Source organism: Mauremys reevesii, linkage group 3 (genome assembly GCF_016161935.1).
Source record: "Mauremys reevesii isolate NIE-2019 linkage group 3, ASM1616193v1, whole genome shotgun sequence".
NCBI classification, from domain to species: Eukaryota; Metazoa; Chordata; order Testudines; family Geoemydidae; genus Mauremys; species Mauremys reevesii.
The window spans coordinates 20,283,387-20,304,002 of NC_052625.1; the positions used below are offsets into that span (position 1 = coordinate 20,283,387).

Consider the following 20,616-nt stretch of genomic DNA (forward strand, 5'->3'; position numbering starts at 1 on the left):
TTTTTTGCCTGTGACCTTTCCATGACTTTTACTAAAAATATCCATGACAAAATCTTAGCAGCAGCAAAGAATCCTGTGGCACCTTATAGACTAACAGATGTTTTGCAGCATGAGCCTTAGCCTTAATCATAAGGCATGGCGCAAGGTATACATCACTGGTCATCCCAAGTGTTAACAGGCAGAGGTCTGATACCCTGCCTTTTTGTATCTGCAGAGGGGAATAATGTCTCCTGGAGTAAACTGAACAGACCTGAGGAGGAAGTCTTGCTCCAGTGTAGGCCCCTTGTGCCTCTAATCAGAGATTTTAGGTAGCAGTATCATTCGGCCCACATATGCGCTCGCTCTCCTTCCCTCGTGGTGTGCCTTGAGATTACCTAGCACTAAATGGGGGTAAATCACCCCCATTTCCTTCTCTATTGCAGAGTCTCATCTTGAGAACTCTGAAGTAAAGAAGAGGAGGATGGGTTGTGGAGTACCCATAGGGACACATATCTCGAAGAACCATCATTACTGTACAAGTTGAGTAACTTCCTCCTCTTCAAGTAGTGTCTCTATAAATGTTCCACTGTAGGAGACTTCACAACAGTATCCCCCATTGGTAAGCTGGAGCTTCATAGTGGAGTCTGTTACTGCAGAGAGCACAGTGGAGCTGAAGATGGCATTGGAGGCTGAGGCTCCAGTGATCACATAATGTTCCGTGAAAGTATGGGCAGAGAAGTCCAAGTCACTGCTCTGCAAATTTCCGAGATAGGGACATCTTTAAGGAATGTGACCAAGGTAGAGATTGACCGTGTGTAGTGCATACGGATTCCAGATGGAAGGGACAGGTTGCGCCCTTGATAAGAGTGATGAATGCAACCAGAGACCCATTTGGATAATCTTGGAGCTGATATTTAGGAGTCTTTAGATCTTTCCACTAAGCAGAGGAAGAGCTTAGGAGACTTTCTGAAGTCCTTAGTCCTGTCCAAGTAAAATGTCTAACATCTCAGGTGCAAAATCGCCTCCCTGCTGTTACAATGTGTGTTCAGGAAAAAAACTGGAAGATGGATTTATTGATTCAAATGAAAGGCAGAGGCCACTTTAGGGAGAAAGCTGAGATGCAATCTCAGTATTACTTTGTAATAAGCAAGTCTTTGAAAAAGACCGTGAATGGTGGATGTGCCATCAGGGCTGATATTTCTCCTATGCATCTAGCTGAGGTGATGGCAATCAAAAATGCTGTCTTCAGGTGTAAGAGTCTGCTCGGACCGGTTCTATTGCCTGTAGGCATAACAGATTATCTAAGCAGATTCTCATGAGAAGCGTCCCTGAAGAGGGACAGGGAAGGAGGAATGGAGGAGGGATGTGAACTGAATGGTGTAGCCCTCGAAAATAATCTCCAAAACTCATCTGTTAGAGGTTATATTCTCCCAACTGCTGTAAAAGAAAGTCAGGCAATTTCCGAAGGGCAGGTGAGTAGATGGTAGTGGATGTTGAAAGACATGGTTGTTCGGGTCCTCAACCAACCTGTCAAAAGTGCTTAGAAGAAGCAGTCTGAGAGTTCATGGATTTTGGTGCTGACGGCTTCAGCTTTTCTATCCTGGGCCTCTTTTGCTGCGGCTCATAATAGCGTTGTGATGGTGATCTGTGTTGCAGCTGACAGCCATACTGCTTCTCTTTTGTTCCACAGTTTAGATTCCCAGGGAGCGCAATGTGGCACGGGAATCCTTCAGGGTATGGAGAGAGGCATCAGGGTTTTATCAGCAAAGAGCTTGGGCCCTTTGAACAGGAGATCCTCAACTGTTGTATGCATCTCTTTTGGCAATCCTGAAAGGTATAACCAGGAACCCTGCCTCATTACCACAGCGATGGAGACCAACGCCATGGAGACCAAATGGGCTGCTGTGTCCAATGCTGTCTGTAGCGCAGTTCTGGACACTAACTGGCCTTTCTGACAATGGCCTGAAACTACTCTTTTTGCACCTCCGGTAAATGTAGAAACAATGCCCTGAGTTTCCCATAATTAATAAAATCATATTTGGCCATGACAGCTTGATAATTTGTGACCCTGAACAGTAACGTCACTGACTAAAATGCCTTCTTACCAAAGAGAGCCAGTCTTTTCCAATCTCAATCGTATGAGTTGATTTAATATGATGTTGTTTGCCCCATGTATTAACCATGTCTATTACAATCGAGTTGAGTTGAGGGTGTTGGGAGGGATGTAGTATTTCTTGTCAGCTCTCTTGCACATCAGTGCAATAGAGGGTGGTGACTGTAAGATGACTTTGGCTGGAACTAGAATCGCCTTGTTAATGGGGAGAGTGATTCTGGATGAGGAGGAAGTATGTAGGCTATCCACCAGCTTGTGATGGGTATCTGCCACCTCCTGTAGGGGAATTTGCAGCTCATCCTCCACCCTCTTTGTAAAGATGAGAAGGCTATTCATCTTGTGCAGTAACTGAGGTTCTTAAGATGGTTGTCCCTGTGGGTCCTCCACTTTAGATGTCTTGGTGCCATGTGCTTGTAATCAGAGATTTGTGGTAGCAGTGCCCGGTTGTGCCACACACACGCCATACCCATCTCGTGCCATTCCGAGTGGTTATATAGCAGTGTGCAGCCAACCATCCCCAAGTTCCTTCTCTACCTCAGAGAATCAACGTGAAACTCCGAAGTAGAGGGAAGAAGAGTGGGTAGTGGAGCACCCACAGGGACAACCACCTCGAAAAACCTCAGTTACTGCACAAGATGAGTAAGCTCTTCTTCTTCTTCTTCGAGGAGTGTCCCCATGGGTGCTCCACTTTAGGTGACTGTTGAGCAGTGCCCCTCAATGGAGGGGAGAGGCTTCGGTGTTGGTCTATTGACGGTGGAAAACACTAAGTCCAAACTGAGCAGCTGCTGCTGTTTGTTGTTCTAAAGCACAGTGTTTAGTGAAAGTATGGGCTGATGCTCTACAAATGTCAGTGATAGGTACATTACTGAGAAAGGCCACAGATGTTGCTAACGCTCTGGTGGAGTGTGTGCGAACTCCCGGTGGAGGTTGCAGATTGTTGTTTTGGTAGCCCAAATGGATACATCCATATATCCATTTGGATAGTCTCTGTTTTGAGATGCTTTGGCCCCTCGAGTGTTCTGTTATGGAAAAGAATAGTCTAGGTAATTTTCTGAATGTTTTTGTTCTTTCTATATAGAAAGCTAATGCTATGCGAAGCGTGGCATATGGAATGAGGCCTCCCTCTTATCAGCATGTGGCTTTGGGAAAAATATAGGTAAGCAGATGGGTTGATTTAAATGAAAAGGGGAGGTGATCTTGGGTATGAATTTAGAATGTGGCTGTAGGATTACTTTATCCTTAAAGAATGTTGTATAAGGTGGGTGTGCCATTAGGGCACCTAATTCTCTCACCTGTCTTGCGGACATGATGGCAATGAGGAAAGCCCCTTCACTGATAAGTGCAACAAAGAGCAAGTTGCAAGGAATTCAAACGGTTTTTCCATGAGATGGCGTAGAACAAGGTTGAGGTCCCAGATGGGAGTAGGGTTTCTTAGTGTGCGATAAGTGTTTTCTATGCCTTTAAGGAATCATTTAATTTTCAAGTGACCAAATACAGTGACTCCGTCCACCTTGTCGTGGAAGATGATCATGGCAGCCAAGTGAACTGTGATGGAGCTTGTGGATAGCACTAATTCCAAAGGCATATTGCCTCTGTACACAGGGAGTATGACCATACTGCTTCCTTTTGGCAATTTATATAGAACATGCATGCTATACTGTCCGCGAGGATCTTGATGACATTATTCTTGATTAAAGGAAGAAAGTACTTGCATGCATTTCAGACTGCCCTTAGCGCCAATAAGTCTATGTGGACTCCGCTGGGGACCAGTGGTCTTGGATCGTATTGTTGCGTAGATGTGCCCCACAACCTACTAGGGAAGCATCTATTGTGATTGTCATGGTTGACCAAAGTGAGGAAGCACTGTTGGGGTAACATTGCTGTTGCTGTGAGACAATCGAGGTAGGCTCTTATGAATTCCAACTTTTGGACAGGAACCAGTGTGGACTTTTGTACATTTATTTGCAGTCCTACGTCTGTGAACAGGCTTATTGTGCTCTCTGTGGCATTTATTCCTTTTTGCTGTGTTGGTGCCCTTATCAGGCAGTCGTCTAAGTATAGAAATATCATCACTCCTTGTCTGTGGAGGTGAGCTGCAATTGCAGCGAGAAGCTTGGAAAAAACTCTTGGGGCCATGGAAAGGCCAAAGGGTAGTATTCTATATTGGAAATGCTGTTTCCATACGGTGAATGTTGTGTTCTCATTAATTAGTTGAGTTTTCGTAAATTTCTGAGTTAGCAAGTAATGAGAATAAAAACCTCTCCCCCTGTGTTGTGATGGTACGAGTTCCACACCACATAATTGTACAAGGTGCTTTATTTCCTGTTGTAACAGGTGCTCATGAGAAGGGTCCTTGAAGAGGGATGGGGAAGGGGAGTAGATAGGTGGGATAGAAAGGGATGGAGTAGCCCTTCTGGATAATCTCTAAAACCCATTTGTCTTTCGTGATGGTGTTCTAGACTGGGTAGTATGGTGACAGACTGTCTCCGAATGGGCAGGAGACCATTTCTGGTTCTGGAATCAGAGACTGTGGAGTTGTCATGCCCTTGACCAGACCTTCAAAATTACTGTCTGGAGGATGATGGTTGAGACATCAAAGATTGATCTTGGTTATGTTGACATCGGTTTTGTCTGCAAATAATTTCTGTCCTTCAAAGGGTAAGTCCTCAGCCATGGCCTGGACCTTCCTTGGGAATCCGGAGAGATGGAGCCAGGATGCACAGCACATGACAATTGATGGATCGGGCTGCCATGTCTGCAGAGTCAAGGGAACCCTGGAGGGCTGTCCTGGTGATGAGAGACCCTTCAGAAATGTTTCCTTTGTACTGTTTCTTTTCTGTCATGTGGCACATTTTCAATAAAGGTTAACATTTTGGAGAACAGATTGTGTGTATATTTAGCCAGCAGGGCCACATAGTTAGCTATGTGGAACTGAAGCATAGCTGAGGAACAGGCTTTCCCTCTGAAAAGATTTAGCCTTTTCTACTTCTTATCATATGGGGTCATTCAGGACTGGTGTTGTTTCCCCCTTTGATTGACCACCTCCCCCCACTAGGGAGTTTGGTGCCGGTGTGTGAATAAAAATTCAGCTCCTTTTGCTGACACATAATACTTTTTTGTCAGATGTCTTACACGAGAGTGGTGAAGTAGATGGAGTCTGCCAGATGATTTTCGCAGGCTCCATAATAGCATCATTTATCAGCAGGGCTATCTTTGCTGATGGGGATGCCTGGAGTATGTCAGTGAGCTTATGTTGGGCTTCTGGTAGCTGTGCCAACGAAATGTCTAGGGATTCAGCAACCCTTTTGAAGAGGTCCTCAAAGGATCTGAAATCATCCCCCGTAGTAGGGGGTGATGGCATTATGGTTTCAGCTGGTGACAAAGATGAGATGTGAGTAGGTGGCGAAGTGTCCTGTTTGGCTGTGTGCTCAAGTTCCTCAGCATCTTCTTCTTGTGTTTCAGAGGGTGCCGGACAGCAGGTGAAGGGGACTGGGCTGTTCTGAACCTAGGCAGGCTAGCTGGACTGCAGTTTTGGGCCCTAGACATTGCCCATGGATCCCAGTATGACCAGTTAGTTGGGAATGGTATGAGGGTGGTGCCCGTGGGTGACCATATCATCCTCGTATATCTGCAGGTGGTTGTTGACAAGATGGTCCTGGCTTTGGGGAGGAATGATGAGTATATATTACTGCATCATCCTCTTCTTCCTTGTCACTGGAGACGAGGCGGCTGATCTGCAGGGAGTAGTCAGCTGGGTAGGTACCGATCTGGATGGGGTACCCTCGATGCTGAGTAGAGGAGATTCAGGTGTTGAAGCCACTACCAGGTCCGGATGTCTCATGAACTGCTGTGGTACTGTGAGGCTTGGTGCCTGGGATGGCACTGTGGACAGCCCAGGAGCATGAGTTGAAGCAGCCGGTGCCAAGGACTTAGAGCTGTGCGGCATAGGTACAGCAGGTGGTGCCATTGTACTGCTCGGTGCTGAGATCTTCTTTGGCTCTGTGAGCACCAAACTGGAAGGTTTCTCTTTGCTATGTGAATCTCCATTAGAGTGTGCCCACACAGTCTTTAGTTCTTCAGGAACACTCGGTGCTGGACGTTCCCGGTGCCTCACTGTGCGACGCTCTTGGTGCTGTCAGTACCGGGGCAGATTTTTCCGTTGGAAATCACTTTCGTTTAGGCAATTCTCGGTGCGGAGATGGCTGCAACTGCTTTTTGGTAGCCTTTCTAGGAGTGGGCTCCTTGGCAGCCGATGTTGAAGTGGAGCCCCTTTCAGAGGCTGCCATTGGCGACTGTTGGCCAGAGGGTGACCTGGTCTCAGAGTCAGAGGCTGGTCTGAGGGATTTCTCCATCATGAGGCGCTTCAGTTGGAGATCTCTGGCTTTTCTTGCCCTAGCTGTCAGTTTTTTGCAGTGTGGACACTTTTGAGTAATGTGTATTTTGCCGAAGCAGTGGACACATTGAGCCTAGCTGTCAGAGACCAGTATGGATAGTCTGCAAGTCAGGCAGCATTTAAAACCATGTGAGCTCGACATGCCTGAAGGAGCGGTCTCTTAGAGAAAAAAACAGGGGTAAACCCAGTTAAGGTAAAGGCTGTATGACTGCCAGAGAGGCAGGGGTAGATAGGGAAGATAAAAGAAAAACTTTTTTTTTTAATGTAAGAAATTAAAGTAAGTCAATAGATATGGAAACTAACTACAACTAAGCTAACCTATCACTATAAACTAACTACTATAAGCTAAGAGAGGGCGCTGCTGATTACTCTGACTCAAGCCAAAGGCAGTAGAGAAGGAACTGGGGGATGGTTGGCTGCACACCGCTATGTAACCGCTCAGAGTGGCGCGAGACGGCTACGGTGAGTGCGTGGCCCAGCCAGGCACTGCTAACACAAATCTCCGATCATTCTTTTTCCCTTTTTTAATTTTTTTTAAAAAGACATTAAAAGTCTGAACTACTAACACCACCAAAGAGGGGAGGTCCCCCTTGAAAAGGGTGGGAAGCAGGAAATTAAGGTTCTTTTCTTTTCTTTTTTTTTTATTCCAATGGGCTAAACGGAAACTCTAGCTATTAAGGGAAATAAAGGAACTATGAACAACTACTATTTATGGTACTGACGCAAAGAATGAAGAAACAACTGCTCACTCAGTTTGAAGCCAAAGGTTGTCAAGAAGGAACTTTGGGTGGTTTGCCTGCGCAGAGCTAGATAGCCTTGATGCAGCCTCTCGAGGGAGAGGACATGTGTGGGTTGAATGGACACTGCTACCTAAAATCTCCGATTAGAGGCGTGGGGCGCAGATATACTTATAGTGGAGAACCCAGAGGGACACTACTAGAAGAATCGAAAGTTCTGAGTCAGAATGCTTCTCCACATATTGTATGGGAGGTGACAACCCCTCTTCCTGAATAGTAAAAGTCATAAGTAGTCGGTGACCCAGCAGATCTAGGTACCAAAGTGAGTCTGGAGGTTGCAAGGAAGGCTCATTTGGTACCATGAGGTCTTTATTGTACTGGAACTCCTGAGGTACCAGGCCACAACAGAGCTTGGTACAGCCACCAAGGTTGTTCCTGATGCCGTTGTCAGAGGCGCTGGTGTCAGTACCAAGGGAACTGTGGATTCCAAGGAGGCCGCACTCTTGGTAGCAGTAGTGGTCTTTGACTCTGTGTCCTTTACTACTGAGGTATGGGACTTAGATGAAGACTTAGAGCGCTTCACAGTACCTGAGAATTCAGAGCTTCACTAGCACTCCTCTTGGGGCCTGAGGTCTCCGGTGACCTAAACCTCTTTGAGGAGGAACTCTTCTTTCTGCTCCTCTTATCCCACTCCACAGTCTTTGAGTGGGAAGCTCTCTGTATTGCTGAAGCGATTATTGGTACCTCACTCGAGCAGAGGGCCAGAGACCGGGTCTCGACACTGCCATTCTCTGGAAAGATCTTGGGGACCATGCTCTTGATGTAGACAGAGCACTAACAGAAATAGAAGACCCTTGTACAGGGGGGTTCTCTGTACCCAGGTCCGAAGCCAGTCTTAAGGCTTGCTCCATCATTAAAAATCTATACTTAATTTCCCTGAAAGAAGTGCAAATCTTGCATTTCCTGAGGATATGACAGTCTTCCAAGCAACATATACACTGAATGTCTGTCACTGACAGGAACAGCCTCTCAACAGGAGATGCATCTTTTAAAACCTGGAGAGCCCGGCATCTCAGATAGAAAAAAAAAGCCTTCTGGACCCCTCACAATAGGGGGGGAAAAAGTATGAGAGTGTGTGTGTATATTTATTTTAATTTTTTTTTATGAAAAAGAAAAACAGGAACAACAGTTCCAACAACTATAAGGTTTTAATATTCTACAACTACTAAATAACTAATAGTATCTACTATTATAAACAGAAAACAGGCACACACTAAACTCCATCTCTGGCTGAGAAGGAACCGAGGGCAGTTCACTCGCATAGTCCTATATAGCCTCAATATTGGGCACAGGTAAGTATACAGTGCATGTGCAGGCCAAACAGGCACTGATACCAAAAACCTACAACCAGAGGTGCAGGGCACACACATACCTGAAGTAGGGCACCCACAGGGACGAATTTGAAGAATTTGCAGTTTCAGTAACCTTACTGCACAGAGAAAAATGTCCAGCCATCTAAATTTCATTTTTCAATAAATGTGCATGTACCAACATTATTATATTTTTATAGTGATATTTATTTTTTCAATCCCCAGAAATGACAATATAAGCTATATTATGTAAAAATTATGAGCAAAGGATCATAGATTAGAAAAGATCAATTTTAAGGGAAGTTTTCAAATTGCTTGTTCTCACTTAGTCAGGTGTTGAAAGGGAGTAAGGAGTTCCCTGCATGTGCGAACTGCAAAAAGCCTCGGCAAAACAGCAACCCAGCTAACTAAGATGCTCTCTGTGAGTATGCAAGTTCTCCTAAAAGATCTCTATGTACACAAATTGGTCTTGCTGTATAAATGTCAGTATTCGTGAGGGAGTTTGGGGTTTTGTCTTTTTATTTATGTAAGAAACACTAGACAAAGTTATTTGATGGAAATATATTGTAGCTGCTCTACATTACTTTTAAATAAATATCTATAGTTGGCTGTAATATTATACATTTATTTAAAATAGCACAATTTTGAGTTTAATTAAGGAGTAAAAATTTTATCAAATGCAAGTTATCACAATATTCTACTACTGTATTTGGAGTTACAATGACTTGATTTGAACTTAAAATACTCATAATAATCAATCTCACAAAAGCAAAAAAAACCAAAGACCCATTTTAATAAATGTAAATTAACTGTACCTACCTGACTGGCATCTTTTACATGTATGTTATCAATCAGTTTGCATAGCAACCAAAAATATTCCTTACAACCAGATCGTAACACTGGTTCCTCTTCATAATCCTCTATCTGTGAAAAGAAACGCCTTTTTATTCACAAATATAACTGACGAAAAACTTGCTTAACTTAAACTGTGATAAAACAAGATGATAAATCTATTAACTGCTTATTATTTCTGACTTAAATGAGAATGATGGAAAGCAGTTGCAATTCATATTTAACATAAAGCTGGAATGAATAGTTAAATTCTTACCCGAATAGGTTTCAATGCCTGAGCATCAGGAAGAAATTTTAATAATGTTGATGCAGCCAGTAGCAGAAAGGATCGATTAATTGAGTCTCCCCCATCCAAACCACAGAGAGATAATTTGTACAGACCATTACAGGACTCATGGCGAACTGCAGTCTTCAAGAAAAAAAATTTCAAATAAAATCAAACTGTTAAAATAACACAGCATATGCAATTTCCTTTTTCACTTTTGTCTAATATATGTATATACATAACAGTTCTCCAAATATTATTAAATAACAGGCAGAGTATATTTCTATAGAAGTATCTTTTATAAAGTGCAGAGGCGTCCAAACTATCTAAAAACTACAAACTTACTACTAAAACTACAAGAACTATTTACACTAAAATTGTCAGAAAAAGAACACTAAGAAAAGGATTGCCAAACAATGAGGGGTTCCAGCAACCATCACGGGCGGTAAAAAGGAACTGAAGGGGAGCAGGGTTGGCAGGGCCCTTTATAACGATGCTATGAGCATGCGACACCACAGGGTGCTGGAGCCAACCCAACAGATACCACAAAGGGAAAAAATTCTGGCAGCTGTGCCGGGGAATGGAATGGACATGTGCAAGCACTTGAAGAAGAGCAGGAGTTTATAATGGGAACTGATTAACTGCACACCTTTAACCGTACGTGTTGCAATTGGCACTTGCTATATTTGTCTAAAGAAAGAAAGGTTAAACAGTCTTTTTTAAATAATGGCATTAGTAGGCAATACACTCCTCTGAATTCTGATGGAGTAACATCAGATAACACTAGGGCTGGATTTGGTCCATATTAATTATTAACTAATATGCAATGATCTCTCCATTATCTTACCTCTGGAATAAGAAGGGTAAGTTTCTTTAGCCAATCTTGTAAATTATCACTATCTGCCAGGCTGGATTTCACCAAAGAACAGCAGTGGGCCCAACTCACCAAGAGCCACATTGAATAATGAGTAACTAAAGGGATAAGAGGTGGAATAAAGTCATTGCTACATTAAAAAGCTTTTTGGGTTGAAAAGTCACAAAGGACAAAAGCATATAACATATCTCTCTCACTTGTGATAATGAGTCACAAAAGACCCTCATTTTGGCATTTAGGATGCCACCAAAGCTGAAGTAATATATCCATTTGGTTACTAAATGTTGATTCTCTTTCTTAATTACACTATACTAATTAGACACCACTCTGAGGCACAATTCCTTCCCTACTTCCCCACTGCTCAAGAGGTGGGAGGTAATTTGCTGATACAGCACTAAATTATGGCACTCCCTGAACCAGCTCAGCTCTTCCTACTCCTCTCTTCCCACCAGCTAAGGGCCAATTTCGGGCAGGTGATACACACTGGGTGTCAGAATTCTGGCTCCAAAAGCTACAGATACACCACTCTCAGGTTCTCGGGGACAGGATACAGAAGAGGAGTCCAGAACAGGGCCTAAGACTAAGGGGAGATGCCTGTGTATTTGTGAACATATAAGCTGTAACTTGACAATGGCTCCTATACACAGAATTCTCACAGGAATAATCTCAGGGAGTTATGGGGGGATTGCTGGTGGAGTCAAAGACTGCTGCCAGTCAAAGTACAGGTGAATATTCATGTTACATATACAATCTTAATGTGAACCTATTTGGAAGGCAACAATTCAACAATTCCCCCAAGCAGCTTTCTCAAGCAGGACTCTTCTGTAAACTGAGCCTCGGGTTGAAGCTTTGTACATATCTAAAAGAATCTCCAAGGGAGATTCGTGGTGCAAATACTATCTGCCTTCCTCTGGGGATGGGAATCCCCACCTAGGGCACAGCAGCTCCACTGACACATGGGAACACATCACTGCATTAGTTGGGATGAATCAAACCCATGGTTTGTAATAGTTGTACAATATTTTCGCTATCATCAATTAATAAAAATTAACTATTTTCTACAGCACTAACCTTCATGTCTTGACCTGTGATCAGACTGAGCTTTCAACACCCTGTGCAGAAAGAAAATCAAATCAATTAAATTGTACCACAGAACAAAACAAATACATTATACCTGTAAATGTAAGAACTGAAAACATACTTTTCTCATATTCACTTAAAATATATTCTTCCTCTCATAAGCATAATATTAAAAGTAATTTTACTCTCAAATGTGACTATAATAGCATTATAGGATTCCATGTTTATTGTCACTCAATAGCTTCCACATAAATTCATTTCAGTTTATAAATAAGACAGTTTTTCTAACTATTGGGCCTGCAAACTCAAGCTGGAATCAAAAAGTAAAGGTATATAACCAACAATTGTAAGTTTGTTGATGCAACCTTATACAACAAATATAGAAGGTACATCTAAAATAGGCCAAAACACTAATTCTCAAAATGTAGTCCTCAGATGGCATCATATACAAGTGTACACACACATTATCAACACCAAATAGCAAATGGGGATAGGAAAATCACACAAGGAATCAAACAAATAGCATTCAAGCAAATTTATTTTAATCTTTTCTCCTTCATACTGTCCTGTAATCAAGATCTGTAATTGCTGCAGAGAGGGTATGGAAGTGGCTTTGGGAGATGAGATGGTTCATGAAAGGCTCATACTGTGGTCCATCATGTGAAATAAGTTTGAGGACCACTTGACTAAATTAATGAGGAAGTATACAACCATAGTTTAGTTTGTTTTATACCTTTTATTCATTTTTGACATTTGAAAAACCATAGATTTAAGTTTAAAGCTATCATGAAAACGCATACATTTTTAAACCGTACGACATAAATAAAAAGTTATTGTACCTAGGTGCCAAGTTGTCATACGTATAGGCAACTGACATAAGTCGCTGAATCAAACTTGTTCCCTGGACAAGTACAAGGAATACCTTTAAAAATTGAAGTTAAAAGAAAAAAGTTAATATAACAATGGGATTAGATTATACACATAATGTCAATTTTAAAACAAACCAAAAACTGTATGGGTGAGTGATTATACAACAGACATTGGCAGTTAAACAGTTTTGCATTGTAATTCTCACTTATAGCAGGACCAAAATCCCTATATTTTACACTTTCTGACTTTTTTCAAACACCAAATTTGACAGTAAAACTTTTCCAAGGAATATTTGCATTTTCTGTGTAATTCTTGCATTAATTCTATTCTTGCATTAAATCTTTTGCAACAGAAATTTTGTAAAATTATTCTTGAAGTTGAGACTTGGTTTTCTGATATTTCCATGGGTTCCCCTAACTCAATAATGTATGTTCCATTTAAGGCTATTTTCTTTCATTACCTCATCTTTACCTTAGTCACAGACTATATAGTGGGGATCAAAATAATCAAATTTAAAAGTTATTTTTAAAATTTGTCAAACTAATCCTAGGTTCACCAACAGAAGCTTGAGAGACCTGAAAAGTTACAAAAATAACATACTATGATAGTGACCTGATAATCCATTATCTAATCTTGCATTAACAAAAAAAATCTATGTTTATAGCCATCATAGTTGTGAATAAAACCTTGAACACATGAACAGAATGTAATTGTGGTTTCCTTCTCAGATATGAGGGCTAGAAACCGTTCCCCCACATTTCACCGAATGAAAATCCGGAGAGACTCTTCTGGAACAACCAAGTAACAGGTACATTAGATGACAAAAACACCTGCCAATGATGATTATGACAAAGATAAAACATTTATGACTAACAGCATTAATAAATCAAATAATAAAACCTTAATAAAATTTTAAAGTAGACTATGCTATACAGGTTGCTACAGTCTCAAATTCTATTTTGCCTAAGACTTAACTCTCCCAGAAGTGTGATGTGCTGGTCTTGCAAACAATGTTTAACAATGCCAAACAGGATATCTGGCTACAATTCATAATTCTAGTCTATCGTTTCCCAAAATGTGCAGACAGTAATCTCAGCACCTATATGGTAAGAGTGGCTCACATGCTCAATAGCAATTTATCCTCAGTGAGTCTCTCTCTAGTCATTTGAGGCCCGAATGATATTGGCCAAGTTTCAGGTGTGCCTGTGTGCACTCGGGGAGGTAACGGGGAAGACACAGTTTGTTATGAACAGCCAAGTGTGATGAAAAGCATATGGAAGAAATGTACCTTTCTCACCAGAGTTTTACAACCATAGAATAAATATGCTTAATATTATGAAGTCACTCTAGTATTAAATTATGGTTAAAATTATTGATGTCTTACTTCCATTCTAAAACCCTATTTTCAGTTGCTTTTAACTTTCTGAAAAGAGATAACTTGAGGTAAAAAATTCTTGTTTGTTCTCAGTCCATTAGTTTTTTTTTAATTGACTATAGAAGTCTATTTAACTCTTTTTGAGTTGCCTGATGTTTAAAAAAGGAAATACTGATTTTGACAGCTGAGACTTTTTTCTGACTCATTTTTACTCTTTGGATAATTAAACTCTTCTGTAAAATAAAGCTTAATTTGGACATTGTCTTCACTTTATACAAAATCATTTTACATACTTGAAGAAACTTGAAGGAGTTGGTTCCTAAGTCATGTTAAAAAAAATAAAATAAAAAAACAAAAAAACCAACAGGACCTGAGATTTTGGAAAACCGAGATCCTACCCAAAAGGTGATCTGAAACAATTTGGAAAAATATTACAACTACTTAAAAGATTGTGTGCTGAATCCCCCAAACCAACAGTGAGAATAGAAATGTAAGTATATTTCTGATGTTTTCTTATTAATATGACTTAGATTTTCAGAAAGCCTTTGACAAGGTTCCTCCAAAGGCTCTTAAGCAAAGTAAGCTCTGAAGGGATAAGGGGGAAGATCCTCCCATGGATGAGTAAATAATTAAAAGATAGGAAACAGATGTTGGAATAAATGGCCAGTTTTCAGAATGGAGAGAGCTAAATAGGGGTGTCCCCCAGACGTCTGTACTAGGACCAGTGCTGTACAACATATTCATAAATGATCTGGAAAAAGGGGTAAACAGTGAGGATACAAAACTACTCAAGATAGTTAAGTCCAAAACAGACTGAGATGAGTTACAAAGGAATCTCACAGAACTGGGTTACTGGGAATCAAAATTGAATTTCATCTGCAATGTTGATAAATGAAAAGTAATGCACATTGGAAAACATAATCCCAACTATACATATAAAATAATGGGGTCTAAATTAGCTGTTACCACTCAAGAAAGAGATCTTGGGGTCATTGTGGATAGTTCTCTGAAAACATCCACTCAATGTGCAGCGGCAGTCAAAAAAGCCAATAGAATGTTGGGAATCATTAAGAAAGGGATAGATAATAAGACAGAAAATATCATATTGCCTCTATATAAATCCATGGTATGCCCACATCTAGAACAGTGCATGCAGATGTGGTTGCCCCATCTCAAAAAAGATATATTGGAATTGGAAAAGGTACAGAAAGGGCAACAAAAATGATTAGGGGTGTGGAACAGCTTCCGTATGAGGTGAAATTAATAAGACGGGGACTTTTCAGCTTGGAAAAGAGACGAGTAGGGGGGGATATGATAGAGATCTATAAAATCATGACTGGTGTCGAGAAATTAATAGGCAGCAAGTTTAAAACAAACAAAAGGAAGTATTCCTTCACACAATGCACAGTCAACCTGTGGAACTCTCTGCCAGAGGATGTTGTGAAGCCCAAGACTATAACAGTGTTCAAAAAGAACTACATAAATTAATGGAGGATAGATCCATCAATGGCTATTAGCCAGGATGGGCAGCGATGGTGTCCCTAGCCTTTGTTCGCCAGAAACTGGGTGTGGGCAACAGGGCATGGATCACTTAACAATTACCTGGCCTATTTATTCCCTCTGAAGCACGTGGCATTGGACACTGTCAGAAGACAGGATGGTGGGCTAGATGGATCTTTGGTCTGACCCAGTATGGCTGTTCTTTTGTTCTTATTTTTTGTTTTGTTGCATTTTTGGTTTTGTGAAGAACAATTCCTCTGCAACTGCTTTTTTTACTTGGTGTAATACCCACTGATAACAATCACCCCAGTAGTAGTTTCACAGCCCATTAACAGTCCACTGGTTGTGGACATGATTGTCACCAAACAATGCTAGAACCTGCTTGTGAGGTCACAATAAGTCTTTGTACTTCCAACACTTCACCGTTTTTAACATCATTAATATTAATATGTTGTCCTCTTTAGCATGTAAAATATAATATGAAAACCAAGCTTAAAAAAAATGTTACTTTTGGGGGTGGAAGAAGAATAGGGACTTAACAGGTAGGTTTTAGCACTGTTGAACACTGGGTGTGATGGTGCCAGCACAATGCATAATAGGCCATCTTCCAAAGCAAGAATTGATGGAGGAAACAAAAGATAAAAACAACGAGGAGTCCGGTGGCAGCTTAACATTCATCTGAAGAAGTGGGTTCTTTACCCCCGAAAGCTTATGCCACTGGACTCCTCGTTGTTTTTGTGGATACAGACTAATGCGGCTACCCCCTGATACTTGAAACAAAACATAAAAAGTAATGATCAATAACATTCAGAAATACGCATTTACTCTGTGTCTTTGGGACATTCTGCACATAAACTTGGACTTCTAGCTTTTTAAAACTGCACCTCTTTAATCTAATTTCATTTAATTATTTTATTTCCTGATATGTCACCTCTACTGTTAAGATTAATTTTTTAATAAGTGTTTTCCACTATGCTATTTCCTCAGATTATTAAAAAGTAATAATATTTTACACTTCATATCCCCTTTTGACTGATAAAAGAAAACATCTCCCCTACAGCATGTGGGTGTTTGTACGTATATATAGTTTGTTTCTTACCTCTGTGAGACGAGGTATATGAAGGCCCTTTACATGATCTCCTGCAGTCTTCCTCGATTTGCCTGGCCAAGTTCTTTTCCTGTGACTCTCTGCTACACCAGACCAGGCAAAGACATCATGATAAGCTAAATCCAAATCTGAGGGATCTACTGCAAACTGGCATATCAACTTCAGCAAGCAAGCAAGACAGTCTAGCTGCCACTGTGGATAAGAAGAAAATGCAATTTTCCTTTTTCACAAATTCTAGTAATTCTTTGTCTATTTTGGAACTTGAAACACAAAACTTAAATGTCCTACAAAGTTAACAACTAAAGCACTAATTGGCAAAAGCTAACAACACTTGTACTAGACATTACAGAGTCTGGGGCTGGTATTAAAATCTTTTATTTCTCACAAAGAGAGTATTTTCAAGAACTAGTCCAAATTACGGGTACAGTTATGAGATGCTGTGTAGAAGATTCAGTTTTACAGTCTACAGCATTTTCTGGCACTTATATTTAACTTGGAAAGCAATATTTAACATGGTTTTTTACTCTTTTAAATTAAACACAATTACTTATGTAGAGACAAACTATATTAAAAATACCATTTTGTATTGTAATGTCACAAAGAGATGAAAACCTCTCATTCATTCAGTAGTTTCTGATTTTTCTTTCCTCCTATTTCCTTCTGGGACTACGATCTCCAAGGATCTCATATGTATTATTACTCCTGCATGTACATTTGCCCAGCACAACCAGCAAGAGTTGTATCATACAAGCAAAACTAACACAATCATAGGCCCAGATCGTACAAACTGATACACAAGCATAGCTCTCTATACCCATTCAGAATCCCACTGAAATCTTTAAGACTTTGCACAGGTGCAGGAGTCTACACTAGAATATTTATTTGCAGAATCAGTGCCTTAGTTGCACTTTACTCCTCCTCCTCTTGCAAGCCTAAATGCAAGATCAACTAAGGCACTAATAGAATCTTTGGCTTATGCTGGGAATGGAGAGAAATACAGAGCATCTCCCTTCTCCTGGCACTGCTCCAGAGAGAGCACCAACAGATGCCAAGCGTCATGAGAGAGATAGAAAAGTGTATATCACAAGTATTTATACAGATTCAAAAGAGAAAAAACTGAAAAAAACAAAGCTCAAAAATATTATTCTCCTTCCATAAAAAATAAAGATTTTTTTTTCAGTATGGGATACTTTAAATATCCTAAACACTGAAACATACACAGTCCATGACACTTTATATTTATTACATGACAAAATGCTCACACTGAAAACAAACAGATAAAACAAACTCAGTCTAACAAATACAAACTGAAAAGAAATCCAAACTGCAAAGTAATATCCAACATAAGGAGAGTTTATTTCACATTAATTGATAGATGAATAGTGATGATAAGATACATAATTTCACAGAATCATAGGACTGGAAGGGACCTCGCACTCAAGGAAGGACTAAGCATTATCTCACCTCTGACAGGTGTTTAACCTATTCTTAAAAACCTCCAGTGATGGAGATTCCACAATCTCCCTAGACCAGGGATCGGCAACCTTTGGCACATGGCCCACCAGGGTAAGCACCCTGGCGGACGGGGCCGGTTTGTTTACCTGCCGCATCCACAGGCTCGGCCGATCGCGGCTCCCACTGGCCGCAGTTTGCCACTCCAGGCCAATGGGGGCTGTGGGAAGTGGCGCAGGCCGAGGGATGTGCTGGCTGCAGCTTCCCAGAGCACCCATTGGCCTGGAGCAGCGAATCATGGCCAGTGGGATCCACGATCGGCCGAACCTGAGGATGCAGCAAGTAAACAAACCGTCCCAGCCCACCAGGGTGCTTACTCTGGCAGGCCGCGGGCCAAAGGTTGCCGATCTCTGCCCTAGACAATTTATTCCAATGCTTAACTACCATGAAATTTGGGAAGTTTTTCCTAATGTCCAACCTAAATTTCCCTTACTGCAATTTAAGCCCATTGCTTCCTCCCTTATCCTCAGAGGTTAACAACAACAATTTTTCTCCCTCCTCCTTGTAACAACCTTTTATGTATTTGAAAACTGTTATGTCCCTCCTTCAGTCTTCTCCAGACTATAGAAACCCAATTTTTTCAGTCTGCCCTCATGGGGCATGTTTTCTAAACCTTTATTCATTTTTGTTGCTCTTCTCTGGACTTTCTCCAATTTGTCCACATCTTTCCTGGAACTCAACACAATACTCCAGCTGAGGCCTTATCAGAATAAAGTAGAGGGGCAGAATTGTTTCTTGTGTCTTGTTTAAAACACTCCTGCTAAGACATCCCAGAACGATGTTTGGTTTTTTTGCAACAGCGTTACACTGTTGATTCATATTTAACTTATGATTAAGGCTAAGATTTTGTCATGGCTATTTTTAGTAAAAGTCACGGACAGGTCAAGGGCAATAAACAAAAATTCATGGAAGCAGTGACCTGTGACTTTTACTAAAAATAACTGTGACAAAATGGGGAGTGGGGAGATCCAGCACCCAAGGCTGCTGCGGCTCCATGGTTTCCTCTGCCACCATGCTGGCTGGAAGCTGCAGGGTTCCCCCTCTGCCCGCGGCAGCTGAAAGCTGCAGACCTCCAGGGTGATCACATTTCCCAAAGAGAAAACGGGACATCCCCAACCGCTCGCCCTGGCCGCCCCCCACCCTCCTCCTGGGGAGGTTGTGGCCTGTCACTGGAACCCTACCAAAGCCCTGCTGGCTGCCAGCTCCAATACTGCAGCCCCTGGGGCTGAAGCAGAAAATGTCACAGAGATCTTTAGAAGTCATGGATTCCAGCTTGGTATCATCCGCAAACTTTGTAAGTGTACTCTCTATCCATTATCTAAATCATTGGTGAAGATATTGAACAGAACTGGACTCAGAAGCAATCCCTGAGGTACCCCATTCAAAATGTCCTTCCATCTTGACTGTGAATCACTGATAACTATGATTTGGGAACGGTTTTCCAACTAGTTATGCTCCCACCTTATAGTAGCTCCATCTAGGTTGTATTTCCCTTATTCATTTATGACAGGATCATGCGAGACAGTATCAAAAGTCAACATAGACAAAAACAACAAGGAGTCCAGTGGCACAAGACTAATAAATCCGTTAGTCTTTAAGGTGCCAACGGACCCCTTGTTGTTTTTGTGGATACAGACTAACACGGCTACCCCCTGATACTCAAAATAGACAGTATCTACTGCTTCCTCTCTATCCACAAGGCTTGTTACCCTGTCAAAGAAAGCTATTAGGTTGATTTGACATGATTTGTTCTTGACAAATCCATGCTGAGTGTTACTTATCACCTTATTAACTTCTAGGAGTTTGCAAATTGATTGCTTAAAGGTCTGTAATTCCCCACGGTTGTACTTGTATCCATTTTTATAGATTGGCTTTATATTTGCTCTTTTCCAGTCCTCTGGAACCTCTCCCGCCTTCCATGAGTTTTCAAAGATAATCACTAACGGCTCAGACATCTCCTCAGTCTGCACCTTGAGTATTCTAGGATGTATTTTATCAGGCTCTGGTGACTTGAAGACATCTAACCTGTCTAAGTAATTTTTAACTTGTTCTTTCCCCATTTTAGCCTCAGATCCTACCTCATTTTCTCTGGCATTCACTATGTTAGACATCCAATTGCTACTAAACTTTCTACTGAAAATGGAAACAAAATGAAATGAATGAACAAAATATATGAAATGGACTAACACCAATGTGCACTGTTAGGGAATTTCCTTATTTAACCCCTTGATTGTAGTGGTAGTGATTTCTCTCAATGCCAACAAAGGGTTATGTACCAAGAAATAAACACACTACTGCTTTAAAAGTGAGGTTGAGAAGTACAGGTTTCCCCTTGAAACCACCCATCAACCCCCCTTTTAAATATATACTTGTTTTCCAATATTCTGACCAAGTTTATTGCAAACTTAAGCTCTGATCTCACAATCAGGTCTGTGCAGATGCTAAGCTCTGCATGCATGAATCCAGTACCTTGCTCCAGAAAATAGTTTCCAATCTGGGGGTTAGGGTATATTATTTTTTAGTTCTACAAACCAGCACATTTTTTCTTAGGACTTCAGCAAAAATAACAAATAAAATAACATACAGAA

General features: G+C 41.1%; 1 protein-coding gene across 6 annotated transcripts in view; it reads right to left on the minus strand.

Annotated features, from left to right (window-relative positions):
- Positions 1 to 20,616, minus strand: part of USP34 (ubiquitin specific peptidase 34) — a 310,790-nt gene that overhangs the window by 120,707 nt on the left and 169,467 nt on the right. For all 6 annotated transcript variants that reach the window (XM_039529334.1, XM_039529332.1, XM_039529335.1 and 3 more), the window contains 6 exons: positions 16,508 to 16,708; positions 12,503 to 12,585; positions 11,655 to 11,695; positions 10,557 to 10,681; positions 9,701 to 9,853; positions 9,412 to 9,516 (listed from right to left, as the gene is read on the minus strand). In XM_039529334.1, coding sequence (XP_039385268.1) covers positions 9,412 to 9,516; positions 9,701 to 9,853; positions 10,557 to 10,681; positions 11,655 to 11,695; positions 12,503 to 12,585; positions 16,508 to 16,708 — 708 coding nt within the window. The remainder of the gene's footprint in view (positions 1 to 9,411; positions 9,517 to 9,700; positions 9,854 to 10,556; positions 10,682 to 11,654; positions 11,696 to 12,502; positions 12,586 to 16,507; positions 16,709 to 20,616) is intronic.